The 25363-nt window shown below is 49.7% G+C and overlaps 4 protein-coding genes across 5 annotated transcripts; 3 read left to right on the top strand and 1 right to left on the bottom strand.

Annotated features, from left to right (window-relative positions):
* Positions 1-158: 158 nt before the first annotated feature.
* DERL2 (derlin 2) lies at positions 159-4700 on the top strand. The gene is made up of 7 exons (XM_064394482.1): positions 159-272; positions 610-675; positions 937-1010; positions 1399-1492; positions 1913-2108; positions 2665-2755; positions 3829-4700. Exons 1-7 carry the CDS (start codon positions 180-182, stop codon positions 3932-3934), a joined length of 720 nt encoding a protein of 239 aa, XP_064250552.1. The 5' UTR covers positions 159-179; the 3' UTR covers positions 3935-4700.
* Positions 4701-5591: 891 nt separating this feature from the next.
* On the top strand, positions 5592-15448 carry DHX33 (DEAH-box helicase 33). Its single transcript, XM_064394479.1, is given in 14 exon segments — positions 5592-5690; positions 5693-5729; positions 5732-5938; positions 6598-6758; positions 8456-8683; positions 9286-9456; positions 9985-10170; positions 10838-10949; positions 11335-11494; positions 11874-11962; positions 12269-12396; positions 12953-13156; positions 13877-13963; positions 14962-15448. Coding segments are annotated over 14 exon segments (2163 nt in total). The 5' UTR covers positions 5592-5606; the 3' UTR covers positions 15271-15448.
* Positions 15449-16148: 700 nt separating this feature from the next.
* C1QBP (complement C1q binding protein) lies at positions 16149-21222 on the top strand. Its single transcript, XM_064394481.1, has 6 exons — positions 16149-16404; positions 16950-17100; positions 17901-17988; positions 18548-18643; positions 19249-19371; positions 20818-21222. The coding sequence occupies exons 1-6, from the start codon at positions 16164-16166 to the stop codon at positions 20965-20967; spliced, it is 849 nt and encodes a 282-aa protein (XP_064250551.1). The 5' UTR covers positions 16149-16163; the 3' UTR covers positions 20968-21222.
* Positions 21223-21493: 271 nt separating this feature from the next.
* RPAIN (RPA interacting protein) lies at positions 21494-25344 on the bottom strand. 2 transcript variants are annotated; one of them, XM_064394484.1, is made up of 7 exons: positions 25187-25344; positions 24524-24703; positions 23965-24028; positions 23367-23481; positions 22685-22748; positions 22449-22583; positions 21494-21708 (listed from the first exon to the last, which is right to left on the bottom strand). In XM_064394484.1, the coding sequence occupies exons 1-7, from the start codon at positions 25262-25264 to the stop codon at positions 21679-21681; spliced, it is 666 nt and encodes a 221-aa protein (XP_064250554.1). In that variant the 5' UTR covers positions 25265-25344; the 3' UTR covers positions 21494-21678. The 2 variants fall into 2 exon arrangements, 1 of the variants encoding a protein (XP_064250554.1); XR_010349273.1 differs by lacking the exon at positions 21494-21708 and having other exon boundaries at positions 22507-22583; positions 23378-23481.
* Between the last annotated feature and the right edge of the window lie 19 nt (positions 25345-25363).

Raw genomic sequence — 25363 nt, 5'->3', positions numbered from 1 at the left:
AATGACAGCGAGGGGTGGTGGGCGGGCACTGCAGTACGACCAATGGGAGTGCGGAGCGGGAGTGCGAGCTGGGCAGCCGACCAATGAGGGCGCAGAGAGGAGGGCGGGCGCTGCGGTTCAGCCAATGGGAGCGCGGGGCGGCGGGCGGTGGCGGAGGCGGGCGGGCCGGGGCCGCCAAGATGGCGTACCAGACGTTCCGGCAGGAGTACCTGCAGGTGCCGCCCGTGACCCGGGCCTACACCACCGCCTGCGTCCTCACCACCGCCGCCGTGGTCAGTGGCGGCCCGGGACGGGGGGAGGCCGTGGCGGGAGCTGGGAGCGGGGCGGCCGGGAAGGGGAGCCCTGAGGCTCCCACCGGAGCCCTGGGTGAGGGGATTCCCGGAGCAGGCCCGGGGAGGAGCAAAGCACGAATTAACAACAGCGCCAGAGGTTGTACTGAGGCTCCCGCTTGCCAGAAAACTCACAGCGCTGATGTGACTTTCTGGGCTCTTTTTGGCACACAGGAATAGGTTGCTCTTGTGGGTGTGTATTTTTTCTCCTTCCTAATTTTTTTTTTCTTTTTGTTTGTTTCTTGTATTGATCCTTTCAAAATGTTTTCTTCTTTTTCAGCAATTAGAACTTATCACGCCCTTCCAGCTGTATTTCAACCCTGAGTTAATATTTAAGCACTTTCAAGTAAGTGTGTTCTGAAGCACTGGAGATTTTAAAATGTGCTGCAGAGTTTTTTAAGTGTTTGTCTTCTCAAAACAGTGTACTTTTTGTGTTAGAAATACACTTTTTAAAAGCTACTGTAGGCAGAGTGCAGACCACTATGCCTTAAAATAGGTGTTAGTTTCATTTTCTGTAAAGGAGATTCTGGTTTTGTTGTTACTTATCTACTTAGACAATAAAAATAAGCTGTCATGTTTAAAGTCCTTGTATTTGTCTTATTTCCAGATATGGAGGTTAATCACAAACTACTTGTTCTTTGGACCAGTTGGCTTTAATTTTTTATTTAACATGATCTTTTTGTATCCTTCGCCGAGTTGTGTTGGTTCCCTTGGCAAGCAGAGCCCCAGAGGGCAGGAGAGGCTGAGTTCCTGGGAATTCAGCAGTGCCAACTCCACTGCTGTCATGAATGGCCTTCAGGGGCTGGGGTCTCCTTTTAAAGAGTTTTGACAGTTAATTTTTTGGTGTTAAGAATTTGTACCAGCCTGATCCTTCGGGTTGGTGCTGCAGGAGAAAATTCCAGGTAACTTTTTTGTCTCCTGGGCCACCCTCTGTGCTGAAGTGTCCAGGAAGGGCCGAGTGATGCAGTAAATTGACAAAACACTTTTGAGCTGCTGTAGAATTGCATAGTTTTGTGCTTGGATGTGTCTCTGAACTGTTGCCACGGAGTTTTCCTGACCTTGGCCTCAGATACCGCTACTGCCGCATGCTCGAGGAAGGCTCTTTCCGGGGTCGCACGGCAGATTTTGTATTTATGTTCCTTTTTGGAGGACTTTTAATGACTGTATCCTTTCTGTTTTAATTCCCACCTCCTTTGGTAAACATGCAGAAGCGTGAAGGAGAGCTGAAACCATGTTGTTACTGTTACCTTAATGTAGTTTGTTGCACAAGGAGTACTGATATTTGTTGGGGTGGTTTTGAATGCTTTGGGATTGTTGCTGGTTTTTCAGTTATTTTTTCTGCTTGATTGTGGAAATGAGGTTATCAGACTGTTCAGGGGTGAGATCATGCTCAGGTTGTCTGTGAAGAATTAAATTCTGCTTTACTGAGATTATTCATGCTGCAGCTGTTGGGTTGATGGACAGTGGTTTGCCATACTTACACCTGGGCAAGTGGAGTTCCCAGCTGTGTGGAAAACACAGGGTTACAAATTAAGCTGTGAAATTCCTGACCTCACAAGAGTTTCCTTAACGAGGCGTGGCAGCTTTTTGGGCTGTTTGTGAACCTGGTGTTCCTGGGGCAGGCCTTCACCATCATGCTGGTGTACGTGTGGAGCCGCAGGAACCCCTACGTCCGCATGAACTTCTTCGGGCTCCTCATCTTCCAGGCCCCATTTCTGCCCTGGGTACTGATGGGCTTTTCTCTGCTCTTGGGGAACTCCATCATCGTGGATCTCCTGGGTGAGCAATGGCAGCAATCTCATGAGGACCTGTTCCTCCTCCTGTTTTACATGATAAGAAAATGAGGACAAATCCACGGGCTAACTAACGCTTGGTGTTAGTTCTTCTGATAGATTTATTATTTTATATTTATGTTTTTAGGCTGTTCTGATTTCTAGCCATTGTAGCAGGTTTTGTGCTGTGATAAGGATAGAAAGAGCTTTGGATGTTTTGGCTTTTTATTGCTTGGAATCAGCCCTGATGCATCATCTGACCATAGCATCAGTCTACTAAACTAAAATAGTTTATATTACTATTTTATCAACTCCAATAGAGCCAAAACATCAGTACTTTTAATAATGACAAGATGTTTTCCTGATACTAATGTCCTGTAGTATACGTTAAGCTTTTTACTTGCTGTTAGCTTTCTTCCTTAAATTTTGTATTTCTGTATCATCAAATTTTCTGTGAAGGAACCAATGTGTGTTGTTTTTCTGAAAACTCTAGTGTAAAGCATTTGAGAGTTGTAAAGGAGAACTACTGAAAAATCACCTTTTGGCTTTTGTTTCTATACCAGGCATTGCTGTTGGGCATATATATTTTTTCTTAGAGGATGTCTTTCCCAATCAGCCTGGTGGTGGGAGGCTCCTGAGAACACCGTCTGTCCTGTGAGTATTGCTGTCTGCTTTGGAAAAGATGTGGAAAAAGTGCTTGTTTGGAAAACTGTTTGCAATTCAGTCACATTATTTGAGCAGGGACAGAGTTGGGGGAGTGTCTCTTCTTGCTTTTTATTGAACTCGTGTTCAAACAAGGAGCTGGAATTTAAGTGGGAAACAACTTAACTGGGAGAAGAGCTAAAGGATTTTACCTTTGGTTTCTCTGGTAACTCTTGTCTGGCTTTGCTGACAGCACCAAAGCTGTGTCCCCTGCTGAGTGTCAACAGTGGCTGAGGTATTACATATATGATATGTAATGTTTTTTTTCCTTCTCTAAGTCATCCTCACATGACAATTTTGGGGAAAAAAGTCCTTCAGTGTTCTTACTATTGGGTAGTGGTGCTCCCACTCAGTTCCCTCTTGTGTGGATGCTCTAATCCCCTGTGGTGCTCTCCCAGAACACCTCTGATGGTTGTTTTCCACACAGTCATAAGACTGCCCTGAAGATGTCTGGCATAGAATATTTCTACATAAATATCAGAGGATGAACCTCATCAGTCTTGATTTGGGGTCTCCTTCCTGGTGGCTCCAAAGTGGAGAGCATGAATCCCACTGCCTGGGCAAGCTGTTCTTGAGGGAGGACACTGCAGCATGTGAGCTGTCTTGATCTTGTTTTTCACAGTGTCTTGAAGATGTCTGGCATAGAATATTTATACATAAATATACATAGAATATTTATACATAAATAGGAGATGATGAACCTCATCAATCTTGATTTGGGCTCTCCTTCCTGGTGGCTCCAAAGTGGAGAGCATGAATCCCACTGTTCAAGCTGTTCTTGAGGGAGGACACTGTGCAGCATGTGAGCTGTCTTGATCTTGTTTTTCACAGTGTCTTGAAGATGTCTGGCATAGAATATTTATACATAAATAGGAGGAGATGAACCTCCTCAGTCTTGATTTGGGGTCTCCTTCCTGCTGGCTCCAAAGTGGAGGGCATGAATCCCACTGCCTGGGCAAGCTGTTCTTGAGGGAGGACACTGTGAAAGCTGTGTCTGAAGGATAACCATGCTTTGTGTTTTGCAGGAAAGCAATCTTTGACACGCCAGAGGAGGACCCCAACTACAACCCCTTGCCGGAGGAGCGGCCGGGGGGCTTTGCCTGGGGAGAGGGGCAGCGCCTGGGGGGATAACCAGGGCCTGGCCTGTCCCAGCACCCCTGGGAGGGACTGGCCTGGCTCCAGCCCCAGAGACTCTCCTTCCCAGCACAGAGAGGACTCTGACAGCTCTAGGGTTTGGAACACAAGCACTTTATGGAATGGCAGTCTCACCCGAGGCACTCCCAGCACCCTTCCCGAGCAGGGAACTCACTGTGCTGGACACATCTAAATCCAGCGGAGCCAAAAATTTAAAACTGGAAACTGTTTCCTGTTAACTTCAGTTAACAAGGCCACACAAGTACTTGTTTAAAGTGATTTCTAAAGCATTTTTTTTCAAGTTATTTGATACATGAAACTCTATGGGAAACTTTGCAGGGGACAAACCCGACTTTTTGGGATTTAACTCAATTTTTTTTATTCTTGGATAAAACAACTGCAAGATGATTGAAAGGCTAAGTCACTATTTCAATGGCAAAAGGTTGTTTAATCTGAGGTGCTGCTGTCTCCAGTCATCTTTGAGCTGCAGGGAACACAACATGCAGCTTTTCACTCTGCCAGTTGGGTTTTTGGATGTTCTGCAGGCTGAGGCTACATTTTGGTGGTTTTTCCCCCCAAGGACTGTGTGTTCAGGTGCCCAGTTTTCAGACTGGTGGTTAAATAGGTGTGCCTGCAAAATCCACCCCCACATGCCCTCTGCTGTTACTGGATGACCTGCAGCACTAGAGAAGGAAACTTGTCTGGAGTGAGGACTCAAAAATGATGAGTTGAATAAAATGTCTTGTGGATCCTTTTTGGTTAATCCTCTGTATCATCCTGTAGTCTTGAGGCAGCAGGGGCTGGAAAAAGCAAGTCCTTGAAGAGACAGAGATACCTGCAGCTTTTCCCACAAGTGTCTCAGAAGTGCAGGACACAGCATTGTCTGCTCAGGATGGGAAACCCGTGCTCTGTGGATGAGGTTTGTTGTGTCCAGCACAGGCCAGTGAGACTGAGTGGCATTTGGCTTAAAGCCACATTGATTATAAATATCTCTGAGCAGCCACATTGGAATTTGGAGCTCAGTTCAGCTCACCATAGAAGGTATTGGGTGGGGTTTTACTGGTTATATCATAATAGATAAAAGGAGAAAGCTGCCTCTTCATTCTGCATTTTAGAGGATGGGCTTACCCATGACATAATTATCTCATTTAGTCTCAGATTTTGTTTTTAAAAACTTGCTACAGGTTTTAGGGTTTTTTTAATTTATACTCCAGGAGAGAAATGTGTGGGAATCTCATGGGAAATGCTTTGTCCACAAGCAGTCTGTTAGATTCTGAAAAAATGCATGAGGTAGTTTGTGTCTGCATTTTTATCTGTTAAAGGCTATAAAAACTTACGGGAGCTTTGAGGGGTTTTACAGGTTTTTCATCTGGTTTTGGGACAGTTTTGATTGTTTCTAGAACAGACTTCTAGTGCTCCTAGAGAGCAAGAATGGAAGTGTTTTGGACAATGTTGTTTCAGCGCAGGTTATGAGGCAGGAATGGGATAAAAACCTTATTTTTAGTTCACTGTTTGAGAACCCCTCCGTAGCTTGTTACTGGGACAAGTCCCGAGTGGGAACATGTCCCTACGCTGCTTGAATCCGGCTCTTTGCCCTTTTTGCCTGCGATTTGCTGCCTTTTGGGGTCCCCGATTTTTCCGAGGCTCCCGGGCCCTGAGAGGGCTGCAAATGGCGGCGGCAGCGGCGGGACTACAACTCCCAGGATGCTCCGCGCAGCGTCGCGCGGTGGCGTCATCGGGGCGCCAGGGAGCCCGTGCAGCGCGGAGCGGCCGGAGCCCCGGGACAGTCCCGGGACGGCCGGGCCGGGCCGGGACCGCGAGGGGCGATGGCTCAGGACAGAGAGGGGCCTCCGGCCAAGCGGTTCAAGGCCGCGCCCCCCGGCACGCAGCCGCAGGGCGCCGCGCCGCCCGCACACGTGCAGCGCCGCTGCCTGCCCATCTCCGGGGCCCGCGGGCCGCTGCTGGCCCGGCTGCGCCGCCTCGACACCGCCGTGCTCATCGGTGAGTGCCGCGACGAGCGCCGCTGTGCCCCGGAGCGGGCTGGGCTGGGAAAGCCGCCCGGAAACGGTTCGGGTGTAAATCTGGAGTGTGGTGAGCAGGGAATGACTTGTGTGCTTTGGCACTCGGGACTTTGTTTTTGTGGAGAAGGAGAAAGTATTTCCCTTTCCTTTCGCTGTCTGCCTGGAGTTCCTTCAAAGCCACATGGCCGAGCTCTCCTCTTCTGAAGACTCTCCTCACTTTTTTAAGGGGTTTTCACTGATTTTATTATGCTTTCTGTGAGCGCAAACAAAAAAAACCTTTTTGTTAGACTTTCAGGAGCTGCAGATATACAACTTCCCACCTGGTACTCTAAAGACTCAGCATTTATTGTAATTAAATGAAAAATGCTTTGTATGTCACTCCTGTTAGTGTCACACCACAGGCATTTCACCTGCAGAGAGGCTGGAGTAGGTTTCTGCACGGGAGTGTGGCTGGAGCTCTGCAGAGGAGTGCCCCAGCAGCAGGAGGAGGGCGTTGGGTGCCATCTCTGACCTGCCTTGTGCCGGGATTTCCCTCTCTGTCTGCAGCTTCCCCATCCTCAAACAGCGCTAAAAGTTAACATAAAAATGACAATGCCGTAAAAGCGTGGTGGGAAACCCCGTTCCCTTGGTATTCCTTAGGGGAAACAGGCTCGGGGAAGACCACGCAGCTCCCTCAGTACCTGTACGAGGCGGGGATCGGCCAGCCCGGTGTCATCGCTGTGACCCAGCCCCGCAGGGTGGCAGCTGTCACCCTGGCTGCCAGGGTGGCTGAGGAGAAGAGGACAGAGCTGGGGAAGCTGGTAGGTGATCTGCAGATTAATTTTGGTTTGGGGCTGCTCTGGGGGTGGGGCTCTGTCAGGCTGCAGTGGGTAGGATAATGACCAGCCACAGGGGTGATAGTTTTAATTTCATGATTAGTTTTGGGTGCCACAATGTAACAAGGGTGTAAAAGCTGTCAGGCAGTGCTCAAAGGAGCAGCATGAAGATGGTGAGGGGTCAGGAGGGGCCACATAACAGGAATGGCTGAGAGGACTTGGTCTGTTCAGCTGGAGAGGTGAATTTGACCAAACCTCACCGAGGTCTGCAGCTTCCTCCTGAGGGGCAGCTCCAATTTCTGCTCTCTGGCCAGGGACAGGACCTGAGGGAACAGCTGGAGCTGCCAGGGGAGGTCTTGGTTACATATCAGGGAAAGATGTTTCCCCTGGAGGCTGCTGGGCACTGCCCAGGCTCCCCAGGGAATGGGCACAGCCCCGAGGCTGCCAGAGCTCCAGGAGAGTTTGGACACTGCTCCCAGGGGTGCACAGGATGGGATTGTTGGGTGTCTGTGCAGGGCCAGGGGCTGGACTGGATGATCCCTGTGAGTTCCTTCCAGCTCAGGATATTCTCTGATGCTGTAATTAAATGGATGGACAAAAATGGTTCTTTACCTGTCCCATGGTAAAAATGGTTCTTTACCTTTCCCATGACAGGGTGGGCATGGCCTGTCTCTGTGGCATTGTACCTCTTGAGCTGGGTTGTTCCATTTGCAAAAATGCTGATTCATTAACAAAACAAAAAAATATTGTCCTCTCTTCCATTGCTCCCTGTGTCAGAAGTCAGTGCCAAGGGGAGCAGAGAGCTGAATTAGTGCAGGTCTGGGGCAGAAAGGCAGAGGAGAAAGACTTCTGCATAAAATCCTTGGAGAGCCTGGAATCATTTCAGGGAAGGGGGGGGAGGAAGGGAAGGAAGGAAAGGAGGAAAGAAAGGGAAGGAAGGAAGGAAGGAAGGAAGGAAGGAAGGAAGGAAGGAAGGAAGGAAAGGAAGGAAAGGAGAGGAAACAACTTGGGGGGCATTAATGATGAACTTCTAGTTAGGAAGAAGCCAACTAGAGATGTTGGGAGTATCATTTTTGTGACTTGCTACATTTGGAAGAGGAACTGCTCACAGCAGATAAACTGCTCTGCTTTCCAGAGCTTCCATGCCCTTCTGGTTGGCTCTGTTCAATGCAGTGACCAGGGGCTTTGTAGCCCTTCCTGGTGGCACGATGGCAGTGGGAAATGCCAGTCTGTGCTGTGCTCCTCCCCAGGCTGGCTCAGTGGCAATGCCAGTCTGTGCTGTGCTGTTGTGGTGAACACTCCATGTGTGAGGACACGAGGCTTGACTCCATTTTGCTCCGAAGGCTGATTTATTATGTTATATAATATATTAAAATACTACATTAAAACTATACTAAAAGAACAGAGAGAGATGATCAGAAGGCTACAAAGAACAAGAATAGAATAGAATGCATAACAAAAATCCTGTGACTGCTCACAGCCTTGGCACAGGTGGCTGTGACTGGTCACCAATTGAAAACAATCCACGTGGACCATTGGAAGATGCACCTGTGGCACTCCACAGCAGCAGATAGTTATTGTTTACATTTCTTTCCTGAGGCTCTCAGCTCCTCAGGATGGGAAAAATCCTAGGGGAGAGGATTTTTCATGAAATATCATGGCTACACCGTGCTCCTCCCCAGGTGGGCTACACCGTGCGCTTCGATGACTGCTCGTGCGCCGAGACGCGGCTGCGGTTCCTGACGGACGGGATGCTGCTGCGCGAGGCCATCGGGGACCCCCTGCTGCACAAGTACAGCGTGGTCATCCTGGACGAGGCCCACGAGAGGACCATCCACACTGATGTGCTCTTCGGGGTGGTCAAAGCCGCTCAAAAGAAGCGAAAGGAGCGAGGCCTGCGGCCGCTGAAAGTGTGTTTTCATCCAGGATGGCAGCAATGGGCGGGGTGGGGCTCTGAGCATCTCCTGGGGCCTTCCAAAGGGTCTGGAGTATCAGCCTTGACTGTTTTGCTGTTCCTAAAAAGGCACTTTAAATCTCAGTAGTTAAGGGTGTCTGGCTTATGATGTGAGGGCCTGATATGACACCTCTGAACAAGGTATCTGGTCACCACCATGATCCCTTTTTCTACAAAAGCCCCTTGGGTATGAGCTCTAGACTGGACAGAGTGCTGGGATCACTTCAGGTGCAGGAGCTCTGGCTGATGGGACTTGTTAATTCCCAGGTAGGGCACTGCACATGAGGTGGGTAGACATGTCAGGAATTTGTGTGAAAGCACTTTGGCTTTGCTGGAGGGGCCTTGCATGGTCTCATTCCACACACCAGCCCATTCTGTCACACCATTGTTTTCTGCTTGTGGTAAAAAGCTGACTGCTTTAACGAGGGGAAATCACTCTCTCACAGCCTATGAGCTGTTCTGAGCATGGTTCTCAGGACCCAGAGGCTGACCTTTGGCTGGTTGGTGTCCAGCTGGGTGGAAGCTGCAGTGCTGACCCATGCTGTGCTCCCCCTGAAGGTGATTGTCATGTCAGCCACGATGGATGTTGACCTGTTCTCCCAGTACTTCAATGGAGCTCCTGTCATCTATCTGGAGGGCCGGCAGCATCCCATTGACATCTTCTACACCAAGGAGAGGCAGAGTGACTACCTGCAGGCAGCACTGGTGTCCATCTTCCAGATCCACCAGGTATGAGGGTCTCTCCAGGTCTGTGTCCCTCTGGGGCCAGGGGTTGGTGTTTTGTGCTGGCCAAACACCTGGATTGTGTTGTTTCATTAAACATTGAATTTACTGCATTTAGTGCTTTGAAGTTGCTGCTGCTGTTGGGATTTGGGACCTGTATGTCCAGGCTGGAGCTCAGGGGAGACTGCCAAGCAAAGCTCTATAATGTCAGCTCATGCCTAAAACCTGAATGTTCTCCTCACCTGAGTTCTCTGTACCTGCGTGCTTGTTGGTTCTCTCTGCCTGACCTGGACATTTATTTGAGGACACAGCAATTCCTCCATCCTTTTAACACTCAGTCCCTCAAAATGTGATTTACTCTTTGTCTCTGGTGAATCCATTGGGAATTCTGGCTGTTGCATCCTTGTAATACGTGTGTCTTCTCTTTTTTCTTAGCCTGCTTCAGTGACTTGCTGCCAGAGCCACATCTCATTACCAATCTCAGTTCTCCATTTCTATCCAAACCCTCCTAACTTATTTTTCCTCTCCCTCTAGGAAGTCCCTGCGTGCCAGGACATCCTGGTGTTCCTGACTGGTCAGGAAGAAATTGAAGCAATGACCAAAACCTGTCGGGACGTTGCCCAGCATCTCCCCGAGGGCTGCCCCCGGATGACAGTGCTGCCCCTTTATGCTTCTCTGCCCCACTCCCAACAACTCCGTGCCTTCAAACCCACCCCTGAGGTGAGGGAACAGGAGGGGTTTTGCTTCAATGTGTCTTTGGATGAAACATGTGGGCTTTAAGGGGCTAAAGCAGTCTGTACTTATAGGAATCAACAGTCTCTGTTGGCTTTAGGCTGAGTGGTTCCAGAGATATAATACACTGCAAATGTGATGGTTTTAACAGATGCATTCAGTAAGTCACGTGGGATCATAAAAAGAAGGATTAGAAGGCACAGGAATTTAAATTTCTTCCATTTCATAGGAATGTTTTGTCCATATCACAAAAAAGCTACAACAGCTAATGATGGAAATACTGAGTAAGCTGAGAACCTGAGAGTGTTTGTCAGGGCCATAAGGAAAGGAATTCATGCTGCCTCAGGCTCTTTTTTACTTCTCAAGAGATAAATAAGAACACAAATGTTGTGCCTGAAGTGAAACCAAAATTGTTGAAAGATGTATTGAGAACAGCTGTTCTGGTGGTGTATTTTGTTGCAAATGCAGAAGAATGTTTTAGATACTGATTAGAAACTGAAGATTACCTTAGTTCCTGAGAGCTGGCACAGCAAGCACAGTTTGTGCTCACAGTGTGGGGCAGGGCTTGGCCCACACTGGCCAAAAGCAGCAGAATTTCTGTGTTGCAGCTGCTCTGAGGTGGCCTTGGCCTGGGTTTGATTTTGCTTCCTCCCAGGGCTGTCGCAAAGTGATCCTCTCCACCAACATCGCAGAAACCTCCATCACCATTGCTGGCATAAAATTCGTTGTGGACACAGGCATGGTCAAAGCCAAGAAGTACAGCCCTGGTGAGGAATTCTGAGGAGGAACAGGGCCAAGATTGGGTTTGGGTTTGCAGAAGTTGCTGGAGGCCATAAGCCCCACTGAAAGAGCATTTCAAACACCCTCCATGCTGTTTAAATTAATGTCCCAGGTTTGGGGTGTGGGGTTTGGTAGTGTTTTTGTGGGGTTTTTTGAGTATTAGCCACGAGGGGGTAAAAAATCTGTCAAATGTGAATCTTCTCTTCATGGACACAGCATGGGATAGTTCACTGTGCTTCACAGTGCTGAGCCAAGTGAGCTCTGAGCCGGATTTGAATGGCAAACCCCAGGAATTCTTACTGCTAATCCTCTGTGTTTTCCCAAGCTGTGCCTTCCTCAGGCACTGACTGAGTGATGCTTTTCCATGCCCAGAAACTGGCCTGGAGGTGCTGGCAGTGCAGCAGGTGTCCAAGGCCCAGGCCTGGCAGCGCACGGGCAGAGCAGGCAGACAGGAGAGCGGCGTCTGCTACCGCCTCTACACCGAGGAGGACTTTGAGAAGTTTGAGGAAATGACAACACCTGAGATACAGAGGTGAGGACAGAGCCATCACACTCCTTGCCACACCTCTTTTGCAGCTGGGGCTGTGGGAAGAACTGAGCAGCAAAACTACATCTAGGGGCTGGCTTGGGAAAAATGAGAGTGTGGGGACTAAACAGAAAAACTGGGAAATGTTTGCTCAGGGTGGACAGTTGGACACTGAGTCTCCAAATATATAAAGCAATAGTTCTGGCTGTCCTCCAGATTTTAGACTTGTCTCTTCCTGATTTAGGAAGTAAGGCTTCACCAGCAGCATCAGACTTCTGTGTGTCAAGCTGCAACACAGGCCTGAGACTGTCTCAGCTTCTATGAAAAAAGAATAAAATAAAATAAAAGAAGAGAACTATCTCAGTTGTTTTTTCTGCCTATGCAGGTGTAACCTGGCCAGTGTGGTGCTTCAGCTCCTGGCCCTGAAAATTCCCAATGTGCTCACCTTTGACTTCATGGCCAAACCATCTCCTGGTAAGTGGCTACAAAGGCAGCCTTTGGGGGGAAAGAGCAGGGAGCAGCCTTGGGCCATAAGGTGTCACAACAACACAACATGAAGGTGTGCCCTGACTGCCAAGGGAGGCTGGAGTAAATGGGGAAAGGTGCTTGTTCTCCTGGACAGAGGAGGATAAACCACATTTGGGACCCTGATTTCTGTAAATGGAAAGTACTTGTCCCTCTGGCCAGGGGAGGGAGGCGGTGATGGAACCAGCTGATCTTCACATCCCTCAGTGGGAGGCAGGAGGCCTCACAGTGTCCTTGATGTCCTTGTTTTGGCAGATGCTATTCAAGCAGCAATTGATCAGCTGGACCTGCTGGGAGCTGTAACCCAAAAGGAAGGTCAGCTTGTCCTGACCCCCCTGGGAAAGAAAATGGCAGCCTTTCCACTAGATCCTAAGTTCTCCAAGGTAAAAACTGCAAAAAAATGAACATTTTTAATCTCATGTACTCATCTTTGTACCATTGATGTTTCTCTTTCAAGCTCCTTAAACAAGGTGTGAAATCTGTGGTGTTTGCAGCTGTACTGGTATATTTGCTGTATATTAATGTACACAATTTACAGCCCTTTTTCTGGATTGCTTGTAATTTGTTGTTAAATTCAAGGAAGTTTTTTAAAAGAGATTTTTTTTTTCCTCTGGCACCTCCTGAAGGTGGACAAAGCAAATTTGCTTGCAGTTTTCAGGATTGTTTAGCAGGTCTATGAAATGTCTATTGCTGTAGTTGGTTTCAGTCACTGTGTTTGTGCTGGTTGTGCACTGGGCAGTCTCAGGGAGGAGCCTGGCAGGTGCTGTTACAGGTGCTTGGTGAGCCCATCAGAGGATTTACAGCTGTTCCTGGGCCCACATGTTTGAGATTGTCCTTAAAAATGTTTGGTTGAGTTCCTGGGCTGCCAGGGAGCAGAAAGATCTGCCCAGCTGAAGTGGATTTGGTCAACCAAAGGTGGCTTTTGTTGTGTCTGTGCAGGCCATCCTCCTGTCACCCAAGTTCCACTGTGCAGAGGAGATCCTGACCATCGTGGCACTGCTGTCAGTGGACAGTGTCCTCCACAACCCCCCTGCCCAGCGGGATGAGGTGCAGGCTGTCAGGAAGAAATTCATCTCCAGTGAGGGTGATCATCTGACCCTGCTCAACGTGTACAGGGCCTACAAGAACGTCAACGGGCACAAGGTGGGGTGATCTGAGCTGCCAGTGCTGCCTGAGCTCATGGGGGAAGAAATTTTAGCAGAGAGCAGAGTGACACCTGCATCTTCCTTGGCTGCTGCCACAGGCATCCTCCAGAGCTGAGAGAAAAGAGGGCCCATGCTTTGTTCTGTAACAAAAGTTCCTACAGACAGCTCTGGCAAAGCTTTGTGGGGCCAGTTCTGTAATCACAGCCAAGGCTTTTCCTTCCCTGGGTCCAGCTGGAAACAGAAGGGAGTGGGAGAGTGTTGAGACTTGATAAATATCTGGACATGCTCTCTGACAGGATTTTCATTGGAAAACCATTGAGCATATTTAAAAGCAGGCCTAGCTTTATCCTAGCCCTCATATTGATTTGTGGATCTGTGGACTCATGCACCCCATTCCTTGAAGCACCTTACCTGAAGTCATTTTTGCCTGATTTGTTTTCACCACCTGCAGGATATCAAGTGCTGTTCTGCAGCTCTTGGTGGCCTTGCAGAGCAGCTCTGTGTGGGAAAAGAATCATCACCTGCTGTTTCTGAGCAGTGTGGGAGAGAATCTAGACATAGTGGAGTAAAGGGGGGTAAAAATATCATCAGGGAAGGGATCAGCAGGTTTTCTCTGAGGCAGATTGTAGGGGGGATTCTGCTTTTCATAGTATCCAAAGGCTGTCATGCTCATGGGGTGAAGAAAAATCCCCTTCTAACTCCTCCCATCCTGCTGCAGGGATGGTGCAGAGAGAACTTCATCAATGGCAGGAACATGAAGCTGATGGCAGAAGTCAGAGCTCAGCTCAGGGACATTTGTGTAAAGGTAACTTACCTCCATATTCTATTTCTCTGTTTCACCTGTTAGTATTTTGCTGTTTGTCCCCAGACTGATGTTACTGTGCACCAAGTCCAAGTGAGAAAATGGGGGATTGTTTTCAGTCTCCTACAAATAGCTGGATAAAATTCCTGACTGTGCAGTTGCATCCCAAAATCTTAAATCTGCAGAGCTTAGTGGGTCAAGGAGAAATGGGAATCTCTGAGAAGACTTGTCAGGGAAAGGACAAGTTTCCTAAGGGTTTTTCCTGCTCTAATGCAGGTGGGACTGTGCTGTGTGTGCCACAGAGTGTTGTCAGCCTGTGCTGGCTGGCTTCTCCATGGATCAGGCATTCAGTGTGGCAGCAGCTTCCCCTCAGTGCTGTTCCTGCTGGGCACAGTGTGGGAGCTGCCACTGAACCCCTGGCAGTGTGTAGTGACATGGGAGCCACCCTCTGGGACCTCATTTATGAATGCTGGTTGGCCTTAGACTCCCTTCCAGAAGGAGAGTGACAATCCCTTCTGTTGGCCTTAGTCTTGCTTAGCCTAGCATCCACTTGAGCTGCATTCCCAGTGGTCCACCAGTGTTCTGACACAGGAAAACCCTCCAGGATTTCTGAAGTGAAACGGTGTCACTGTGAGGGTCAGGACTGGGTAACGAGTGACAGAGAATTTAGGTCAGAAGGCTAATAGGCTAGAAGCCCCAGCTTCACTGAAATAGCTTCTTTTATACACTGGTGGATACAGGAGGACCTGATTGGTCATTTAATCAATACATTTTACACATGTGGCTAATTAACAAAACACCCATTTGTAAACAACCTCACAGGCAGAACAGGTCATTACAAAACACCAGGTGCAGATTGTTTAGAATTCTTTCTCTCCACCTCCCTAAAGCTTCTCCTGGGAGAAGCTGACTCATGGGAAAGCTTTTCTAGCTTTCTCTGACCCGAGAGCTACCTCCACAGTATGGGTGCAGGTCTCTCTTGCTCACCCTTGTGCCCGCAGCTGTCGATGCCCCTGGAGTCGTGCCGCGGGGACACGGGCAGCGTGCGGCGCTGCCTGGCGCACAGCCTGTTCATGAACGCGGCCGAGCTGCGGCCGGACGGCTCCTACAGCACGGTGGGCTCCCACCAGCTGGTGGCCATCCACCCCTCGTCCGTGCTGTTCCAGTGCAAGCCCGCCTGCGTGGTGTACAACGCGCTGCTGCGCACCAACCGCTGCTACATGCGCGACCTGTGCCTGGTGGACGCGCAGTGGCTGCACGAGGCCGCGCCCGACTTCTTCCGCAGGAAACTCCGCGCGGCCAGCGGCTGAGCCACGTGGGACAGCTGGCTGGTCGCCTTGAACGACCTCTATATTCATTAAATTTTTTAAAAATAACCGTGTTTTTTATAACCTTGAGGAACGGGATGGGTATTTATTGAGATTGGGTTTATATTTTTTTTTGCGGAATAAAGAAGTGATGGTGAAAGCGTGAATCCTGCGTGTTGGTTTGTGAGGCACAGAACAAACAGTGGTAGGAGCAGTCCTGGTGTTTATGGGTCTCGTGGGAGTGTGTTCATTGTCAGCAGTCTGGGCTTAAGATGTGAAGGTAGCAGAGTGCATTTGTACTTGTGCAGAATGGACTCTGCCATTTACAGGTGCAGTGCTCAGACTCCTGTTAGAATTAAGAGTTACGATTCTGGTCCTTTGATGGGGTGGTATCCATTTGATGGAGATGGGACAGATGCTCTCCTTCTCCTGCCTTGCAGTGAGCAGCAAATGAGCCTTCTGTGCTTCTCCTCCACAGTGGGCACTAGTGCCAGCTTTTGGACAAAGGGAAGGCTTGGTGCCAGGAAATGCTGCCTTAGTCATTCTTTCCTCTAAAATACACAAAAAAAACCCCAACCGTTCATTTTTTCTTTTTCTGAGGAGACCGCCATGCTCTGGCTGGAACAGTGGCAGTTCTGACATGTGCATATCTCCCACATCCCTAAAGCTCTGTTTGTGAGTTCACCCGAGAAGGGACTTGGACGGGTGCTGTGTCCGTGCCCTCCCTGCCCATTCCATTGTCAGGGATCCCAGGAACCAGACACCCCGTTGGCACACCCAGTCCTGCCGGGGCCGGGACTCGAACCCGCGGCGGCGGCTCCGCGCGGGGCCCGCCGGGGCCGGAAGCGCAGCGCGGTTCCGGGGCGGGCAGTGCTCGCCCTCCGCCGCTCCGCACGATGCTGCTCGCCCGCTCCCTGCGCGCCGCCGCCGCCGCGCTGCGCCCGCCGCTGCCCGCGCCGCGCCGCCCGCTCAGCTCCGCGTTCCCCCGCGCCCTGCTGCCGCCGCCCGCCGCCGCGCCGGCCCCGGCGCGCTCGCTGTGGCAGCTGGGCGGCGGCGCGGGGCGCACGGCGCTGCTGCGGCCGCGGCGGGGCTCGGCCGGCCGCGTGTCCTGCGGCTGCGGCGGTCTGCACACCGAGGGTGAGCGGGGACGGAGCGGGGACGGAGCGGGACCGCCCTCGGGAGGGCGCGGGGCGGACACGTGCTCTGCACCCGCTCCGTGCTGGGAAGCACGTGGGGCGCCGGGGCTCTCCCTGCTGCCCTTCTTTCCCTAGGGCAACTCCGCCTAATCCCGGTTTTCCCTAAATTCCGTCACTGCCTTGGCCCGCTTTTCCTGTACGCCCCCTTCGCCACCTTTTTCCCTACTGACCCTTCCCTAATTTCCTTTTTCCCACCCCAACCCTCCGTTCCCTAACCCCCTTTTTTTTCCCCCAAACCCCCTTTTCCTACCTACCCTTCCCTTAACTCCACTCCTCTTTTCCTTAACCTTCCCTTTTCTTACACCCCTCCTTCCTTACTCTCCCTTTCCCTAAATCCCCCTTTTCCTACCCCCCCCTTTCCCTAACCCCGTTTCCAGCATCTCTTTTACCAACACCCCTTTCCCTGAACTCACCCCCCCACCCTTTCCTTCATTCCCCCCTCTCTATAACCCTCCCTTTCCTTAACCCCATTTTCCTTCCCGCCAGGGGACAAAGCCTTTGCGCAGTTCCTGACGGACGAGATCAAGGAGGAAAAGAAGATCCAGAAGCACAAGTCCCTGCCCAAGGTCTCCGGGGGGTGGGAGCTGGAGGTGCACGGCACGGAGGCCAAGCTGGTGCGGAAGATCGCGGGGGAAAAGTGAGTGGGGTCTGGGAAGGGTCCCCAGCACCGAGGGAGGGTGGGTGGGTCGCAGTGACCAGGCTTCTCCATGTGCTCCCAGCCCAAAGTGCACCCTGCAAAGGCTCTTTTTGTGACCACTTTGGCCCAAAGGCGCTTTTTTTCACACCAGTTTGTTACTGTGTTTTGTGTTACAAAGTTTCACGTGGTCTTCCTGTTTTAAAAATAACAGTTTGGTAAAGCTCAAATGATAAGAGCAGGATCTGGCAACCAGAACCTCCTGCCAGGTATTGGAGTCAGGAAAAAGAAACGAACTGTGAATGGAGTGACAGAATTGAACTTTGCTGGAATAAAGGCTCTGGAGTTAACCCTTACCAGTCCGTGGTAGAATTGAGAGGGTATTGGAATGACCCAGGAAATACAAAAATAAAATGGAAAGCCCCTGGTGGTACTTATTGGATATGTGGGAGAAAAGCCTACAGTGAATTGCCTCAAGAATGGAAGGGCTCATGCACTTTAGGAGTTATCAGGCCAGTGTTCTTTACCCTGCCCAGATCAGAGAGCAGCTCATTGGGGGCATCCTTATTCAAAACCCTTAATAGAAATAAAAGCGAGTTAAGGAAAAAGTTCCCTATCATGGGTGGGAGTTTTACCAAAAAAGTGGGAGCACTTGGAGGGAGCAGCTTCTCCCAGGCGTTTCTTTTAACTGCAGGGCCTGGTTTTGTTCACACTGTGTGAATCCTGAAGGAGGGCTCAAGAGACCCGTTCTGATGGGCAATTTTTGGGTGTGTTCAAAAGAATTGTTTCTGTTTCTTGTGCAGGATAACGGTTACATTCAACATCAATAACAGCATCCCACCCTCGGCTGAAGAGGACACACAGGAGCAGCAGAAACCTGATGAGCAGGAGGTAACAGCCTTGATGTGCACTTAATGCTGGGGACACATGAAAGTTGGAGCCTTGTCCTCAAGTGTTGAGGCTTTTTCTCCCCCTTATGTGATATTTGGGAGCATTAAGTCATAAAATTCAGATTTTCCAGGGCTGCCTGTCCCCTGGCTGTGATCTTCCTCTCTGCTGCAGAAAGGCAGAGATAAGGAGAAATTAGAGGAAAAATAAGGAGAAATTAGAGGAATTCTGGGACTTTCTAGCACCTTCCAAACGGATCTACAGGAGAGTGGGAAACTGTAGAAGGGAATGGAGTGACAGATTAAGGAGGGTTGGCTTTTAACTGACAGGGAGTGGGGCTAAATTGGGTATTGGGAGAGATTGTTCCCTGTGAGGAGGCCCTGGCACAGGGAGGCTGTGGCTGCCCCATCCCTGGAAGTGTCCAAGATTAGGCTGGATGGGGCTGGGATCAACCTGGGATAGTGGAGGGTGTCAGGGAATACTCAGTGCTGGCTGGGCTGTGCTGTGATTGCCTTGGCTCCTGTTCAGATGCCAGAGCTGATGCAACTGTTCTCTTATTTAGCCTGAACTTACATCAACTCCAAATTTTGTTGTGGAAGTAATAAAAGATGATACAAAACAGACCCTTGTGCTTGACTGCCATTTCCCTGAAGATGAGGTGAGTATCACTGTGCCCCTCTTGGATTTAACTGCTCTTTGTAATCTCTTGCTTTTCTGAATCAGCACAGTATCCAGTCTCCCCTAATCACAAAAAAGGCTTTATGTTTGCAAGAATAGTGAGGAGGAAATGTTTATGGCATTTCTCACATCCTGCCCTGGTGTTTCTGCTCAGCTGCTTATTGGGCTCTTTATTGAATTACAGTAGAAAGTACAGATTAAAAAAGGAGGGGAGAAAATAAAATGAAGAGCTTTTGCTCACACTGGTATTTGTGGTTTATTTTGTAAATGTTAGGAGATGTTTAACAGCCAGTCTTGGCTGACAAAGATGAGACAGACATGGGAAGACATGTTTAGAACCACACAGAAGTTTTTATATATTTGTCAAATTCAGGCTGCTGATTTCCGTGGCAGCACAAGCTTAGAGGATTTCCTGAGTTCTGTGCCTGTCTGTGCTTGTCCTCACAGGCAGGGTGAGAGGGGAGAGGCACAGCTTGTCTGGCCTTGGGGCTTTTCCTGAGGTATTCCCAGCCTGGGGATGAGCTGGCTGAGCGAGCCCACTAATTGCAGCTAATTGCATGTCTTGCATTTGTTTTCCTGCCTCAGATTGGACATGAAGGAGAGGAAGAAAGTGATATTTTCACAATTAGAGAGGTCAGCTTCCAGCCCACTGGAGAAACTGACTGGAAGGACACCAACTACACCCTCAACACAGATTCCCTTGACTGGGTAGGTGCTGCTAAAGGCCTCAGAGGGCTCTCAGCTCACCTCCCCTGGCTGTCCCTCTGCTCCTGGGCTGGCAATTAAACCTGTCTGGATGTCTGAGACAGGGGCTGGCCCTGCTCTGCCCTGAGCTGGTGGTTCTGCTGCAGACTGAGGGTGTTCCATGGTCCCAGGGTCGTGCACTGCTGGTGGCATTACCAGGCATCAGGACAGACAGGAGGAACTTCTTCCATTCCAGATTTTATAGGTGGATTTCCCAGCAGGGAATCACATTCTGGAAATGCTTTGACACTTGTTAAACATCTTTTGATCTGTGTGTTTAACAATGTGGCTTATCAGACACCATGTGTAGATAAAAGCATCTGTGTGTGGTATCTGAAAAAATACATTGTGTCCTGGTTTTCCAGGTGTGTTGTTAGAGTTGTAACACTAAAAATGCACTCTAGAATCTGTGTGTTCTCAATACCAGGATTTCAAAAGCTACAGTTTTAAGTTTGAGGCTGTCATATGTTTAAAACTGAAAGTAGAAATAAGTCCTAGAGTGTATCCCCTTGAGAAGCATTCATGTCAAAATAGTTTAGTGTGCTGTAGACCATCCCACACTGATTATTCTTTTTTTCCCCTAAAACATTAAATTAATTTAAAATATGTATGAAAAGGAAAAAGCCAAGTTCATGACTGTAACATTTAAGCCTTTCAGACAAACTTGTACATCAGATACCTTTCCAAAGTGTTAGCTCACCCCTGGTAGAGGGAACAGGCAGAGCTTTGTGTCATCCTTGACACACTTCCCTGATGACTGCACAGTCTGGGGATCATCTCCAGGGTGCAGCTCATTTGTAGTGCCGAGTTTGGGTTTTTATTATGTGTTCTATGGCCCTTTCTGTCTAAATGTTCTACCCAAGGTCAGGCCTGCCCTCCTGTGGTGGTGCCTTGAGAGGCTGACTAGAACAGAGGCTAGACACTGTTAAAGGAATAAAATAGGGATTTATTAAAAGGCCTTGATGGACACACCTTGGGCAGTGCAAGAGCCCAGCCAGGGCTACACCCAAGGTGATGGACGAGTCATGAGTCTTCACACTTTTGTAAGTTTTGGTGCATTTTCGTATTGGGGTTAATTGTCTAATCCCAGCTCCAGGTGATGCAGTCCCATCCTCCCAGATTTCTCTTCAATTTGCTGTTTGCACTTTTTGGGCCCAAAGCTGCAGCAGTGTCCTTGGTTATCAGGCTGGGAAAGGATTGTTTTGTCTGACTGAGCTGTGAGGAGAACTTGCTGACACTTTATATGAAGTTCAGAGTCACACACTAATGCAGTACAGAATCTGGAGAATATGAAAGCTAAAAATTAAAGCATCAGTGGGAGCTGGGAGGAATTGCCAGTAGCCAGGGGACATTTTAATGCACCCCCTCCAGCTGTGTTCCACTAAGGAAGGTTTCTGTTCCTTGCTCCAGGCTCTCTACGATCACCTGATGGATTTCCTGGCTGACAGAGGAGTGGACAACACCTTTGCTGATGAGTTAATAGAGCTCAGCACTGCCCTGGAGCACCAGGAGTACATCAAATTCCTTGAAGACCTTAAAAGCTTTGTCAAATGTCAGTAGGAAACTTAGCCTCAAGTGTAGGTATTCCACAGTGCTGCTTCATCCAGCAATACCCAAATATAACTTCACAGTGGATACAGAGAGTAAGTAACTTGGAAGGTGCAGAAGGAGGATTCTCACTTGGATTTGGGGATTTGCAGTGGTGGTGCAGCCCCAGTCAAGTTCTCTGATGCTACAGGCCAGAATTGCCTCGCCCTGCATGGGGCTTTTTGTACAACTGAGAGTGAATGTGAAGAATAAAAACTGTTCAACATATCACTGAAAAGGGTGGTTTCTCTTCTTCCTGCTCTACCAGAGCTGCCATGAAAGTGATGGCAGTTTCTCTGTGCCACAGCTGCTCATAGTAGTTGTGGCAGTGATGGTTGAGCACTTCTGCTTAAACTGGTGCCTCCAAGTGCTGTTTGAAGGTTTTAAGTTTATTTAAGTTAGTTTATTTAATATTCATTTAAACTCAAAGAGAAAGCTGAAGTCCAACATGAGCTGTGAGATCACTGATGTAGTATTAAAGACAAGACCAAGGCCAAAATAAACTAAATATATTTATTTCAAAACATGCCCTGTGTGGTTAAAAGTGCAGGTCAAGGCAATACTACTGCCTTTTGGAGTGTCTTTTTGACACAGCAGTTAGAAATATGTACACAAGTGTCCTAGCAGCTCTGGGTGGGGTTTAGTATTGAAGTCTTCCAGAAGGAAAGCAGCAGCTGAATCACCTTAGAGGAGAATCATCCAGGAGTCACAGACCTTTACAAAAAAGTTGAACAGAGAACTGTGTTAATGTATAAACTTCAAAACTATTTGAACTGGAAAAACTATTGATTCGGGAAGGAAAAAAAAATCACAAAAGAGTTGTTGAGCACTGGCAGAGGCTGTCTGGGCAGTGGTGGAGTCACCATCCCTGGAGAGGTTTAAAAGACATGTAGATGTGGCACTTGGGGACATGGCTCAGTTGCAGTCTTGGCAGTGCTGGGGCAATGGCTGGACTTGATGTTAGGGGTCTTTTCCAACTTAAACAATTCCATGGCTCTATTTGAAATGCTCTGCCCCTACCACTGTCCTCACACTGGTTTTACATAGCAAAGCAAGCACCAGCTCTAGCTTGAGCCAAAGGGCTGCTGTGTGTTCTCTGAGACACCTGGATGAAGTTTTTTCAGGAGGCTTAAACAAGTAATTTTAAAAACTTTTCTTCATGAACCACTCATCTGAACAGATGGTGCACACAAGACTTAAAAGTTGTTGGGTAAAGCTAGGGCACGAAATTTGACAGGTCCTTGAAAAAATCCCTAATCCAGCAGTTAAAGGTGTGTGCTTTGGAACTTCTCTTTTATGGTTACTGGTGGTCAAAGGTAAAGCCATTTCCAAGGAATTTTGTGAAAAAACAGCCACACAAACCCAGGGATCAACAGCCTTGTGGTTTCTGCCCATGTAACTGAGCCATGGATCCAAGCAGGGATCCTTTCCAGGAGCCTGACATTGACACTCACTGGGCAGCTCATCAGCAGACTGGCTTCCTCCTCCATGCCACTGGTGACTGTGAACTCAGGGCTGTGCAGGCACCTCTGGCTGTGCTCTGTCAAGGAGCTTTCCAGAAGTGACCGAAGCTTCCCTTCTGTCATATCCTGAGAATAATTCATTGAAAGTCAGCTGAAGTTCCTGTCTGTAGCTTAAAGCTGCCTCTGCAGCAGCAGGGATGCCACACACACGTCACAGTGCAGCTTACCTGTGTGCTGATGTACAATCCACACTGGCAACAAACCAAGTGAGCCTTCACAGACAGGTTATTCCTGGGAAGAGCAAACAATGAGCATCATGACACCCAGAACAAGGGCAGATTTTAGCAAGAAAAAAACCAAAAACAACCCAGCATGCCCCCATTAGATTTAGATCAAATGCTCAGGCATTTTTATTTTGTTGAAATGAACAGCAGCCTCTCTGCACATTTCTAAGCCCAGACTGTTTCTATAATATTTTTATGAAAATCCTTTGCTAGGATTTTTCTCTTATTCTAGTTGGGAAGCATCAGAAAAGAAATGTAAACAATAACCATCTGATAGCTGAGGAATGTGATCTAGATATTGTTTACCAACAGCTGCATCTTTGATTGGTCCATGTGGATTGTTTCTATTTAATAACCAATCCATGGTCTAGCCCTGTCAGACTTTGAGAGTCACAGGTTTTTGTTATTTATTCCATTCTATTCCTTTCCAGCTTTCTGATAAATTCTTTCTCTCCATTCTTTTTAGTATAGTTTTAGTATAGCATTTAATATAATATCATAATATAGTAAATCAGCCTTCTGAAACATAGAATCAAGACTCTCATCTCTTCCCTTGTCCTGGGACCCACACCAGACTGCTGTAGGGGAGTGGGGAATCTGATTCCAATGCCAAGGGCTTTCTTACTTCCTACATACTGGGCAGATGACCCTGTCAGTGGCATCCAGGCCGTCCAGCATGGCGTTGAGACACTCCTCATCGAAGCGCAGGCTCCGCTCGTACTCCTCGATGACCAACTGCTCTGCAACAACAGCACACCAAGCACCCTCAGGCCTGCTGGGCAGCACAGCCAGAGCTGGGGCCACAAGCAGCCTGGGCTGGATATCAGCTTCTAATAACTTTTACTCTTCTGAGTCAGATTTCTACGCTTGGTGAAATCATTCCTGCTAATCCCGTTTTTTTTCCTGTGGCTCAGCTTGTCTCATATGGGTCTTTCTACTTTCAGATCAGCACCTGAGAAACATCCTGAATTGATTTATAAAGGTTCCTAGAGCTAACAGATCTCAGTCCTGTTTCCCTGGCCTCCCTCACAGGCCTTAAAATGCCATTTAAACTCTTAAAACTGCAAGAAGAGGTCTCAGTGCCTCAATCTCAACAAGATTTCTAAGGAGGCACTTCCCCTGTATCACGTGGTTTGCAGGAAACAAGGAGTGCAGCCTCAGTTTTCTGCATTACCAGGAAGTTACAGATCACACAGCAGTCAGAAGATGTGTAAAGATCTTACCTTGCAAGATCAGTTCTTGTTGGATCTCTTCCAGCACTGCCAGCTCATCAGGGTCCTCCAACATCTGAAAGGTGAAGCAGTCAGTGATCCTCCCATTCCAGCCACTTTCTCACTTCCAGCGCCTGACTGAGCAACATAAATCCACTCTTATTCTCCTGTCTAGCCAATCCCTCTATTCGCAAACCCATGCACTGTGGGAAGCAACCTGTGTTGTAAACACATGTGCAGAGCCAGCCAGAAGGGATCTGAGTACAGCCTGTCCAAGAACTTGCTTTTTAAGACATTCAGGTTTCATTTCCATTCTCAGAAGAGGGAAGTGACAGCCAGCTATAAAAAGACCAGATGAGGAAACCAACCCTCTGCTGTGATCTACGGGCTGTTTGTGAAAGAAATAAGGAATTTCCCCACTCATGCCCGAAGGCATTTTCACAGCTCAACACCCTGCCTGAGCTGCAGAGCTGGCACACCCTGAAGCTCTTGAGTTTTATCAGCTCCAGTGAGAAGCTGAAGTGAGACCCACAGGGAGCTGTATTTGATGCTCCTGGGGACCAGCACTGACCTGCTCCATGGGCTGCTCTCCGCCGAGGCCGGGCAGCCTGTCCCGCAGCTCCTGCCACTCCTGCTCCATCACCTCCTGCACCAGCAGCGCGCCCGGCGCCGCCCCGCACGCCCCGTCCCCGGCCTGGCGGTAGCGGTCCAGCAGCTTGGCCCGGCTGCTCCTCAGCCGCTCCATGCAGCGCTGCGGGCACGGCAGAGCGCCCGGGGCCGTCAGCGCCGGCCGGGCGGGGCACGGGGGTACCGGGCTGGGGGAGCGGGGGGCAGAGAGAGAGAGCGGGAACCCCTGAGGGGGCACGGGGGTACCGGGGGGAGAGAGACCGGGAACCCCTGAGGGGACACGAGGGTACCGGGGGGAGAGAGACCGGGAACCCCTGAGGGACACGGGGGTACCGGGCTGGGGGAGCCGGGGGGCGAGAGACCAGGAATCCCTGAGGGGACACGGCGGATACCCGGCCGGCCATGTCCCGAGGGGCTGCAGGGGAGTGGGGTGGCAGCTCCCGATGGGTGGTGGCAGAAGGAGCTCGGGGCGCGGCGAGGAAAGTTTCGGACGGGGTGCGGTTCACCGCCCCAGTGGGACCGCTGCGGCCCGCCCCGGGGGGAACCGAACCGGGTCCAAATGAGGAGGGAGCCCGCGTGCCCCCCTGGAAGCCCCGTCCCCGCTCACCCTGCGGTACGTCTCCCTCCAGGGCGGCCCGCCGGGGCTCTTGTACCGCGCTCGGTGCCCCTGCACCGGCGCCGCCATCGCGCCGAGCCCGCAGCGCGCCGGCCCCGCGGGGCACGCCGGGAAATGTAGTCCGCGGGCGGCGGCGCCGATTGGCCGCGCGGGCGGTGACGCCGGGGC

The sequence above is a fragment of the Passer domesticus genome, chromosome 19, assembly GCF_036417665.1.
Source record: "Passer domesticus isolate bPasDom1 chromosome 19, bPasDom1.hap1, whole genome shotgun sequence".
Lineage (NCBI taxonomy): Eukaryota > Metazoa > Chordata > Aves > Passeriformes > Passeridae > Passer > Passer domesticus.
Note: the sequence above shows the minus strand (reverse complement) of the source record. Positions and strands in the feature narration are given on the sequence as shown.

Bases quoted from the DNA above. Each gene is read 5' to 3' on its own strand.
- RPAIN (XM_064394484.1), bottom strand. From the start codon at position 25,264: ATGGCGGCGCCGGTGCAGGGGCACCGAGCGCGGTACAAGAGCCCCGGC. The intron at 24,029-24,523 runs GTCAGTGCTGGT...TTCACCTTTCAG, and splicing joins GAGAGCAGCCCATGGAGCAG to ATGTTGGAGGACCCTGATGA. The intron at 22,584-22,684 runs GTAAGCTGCACT...AATTATTCTCAG, and splicing joins GATTGTACATCAGCACACAG to GATATGACAGAAGGGAAGCT.
- DERL2 (XM_064394482.1), top strand. From the start codon at position 180: ATGGCGTACCAGACGTTCCGGCAGGAGTACCTGCAGGTGCCGCCCGTG. The intron at 273-609 runs GTCAGTGGCGGC...CTTCTTTTTCAG, and splicing joins TCCTCACCACCGCCGCCGTG to CAATTAGAACTTATCACGCC. The intron at 1,011-1,398 runs GTATCCTTCGCC...CCTTGGCCTCAG, and splicing joins TTATTTAACATGATCTTTTT to ATACCGCTACTGCCGCATGC.
- C1QBP (XM_064394481.1), top strand. From the start codon at position 16,164: ATGCTGCTCGCCCGCTCCCTGCGCGCCGCCGCCGCCGCGCTGCGCCCG. The intron at 17,101-17,900 runs GTGAGTGGGGTC...TTTCTTGTGCAG, and splicing joins CGGAAGATCGCGGGGGAAAA to GATAACGGTTACATTCAACA. The intron at 17,989-18,547 runs GTAACAGCCTTG...TCTCTTATTTAG, and splicing joins AGAAACCTGATGAGCAGGAG to CCTGAACTTACATCAACTCC.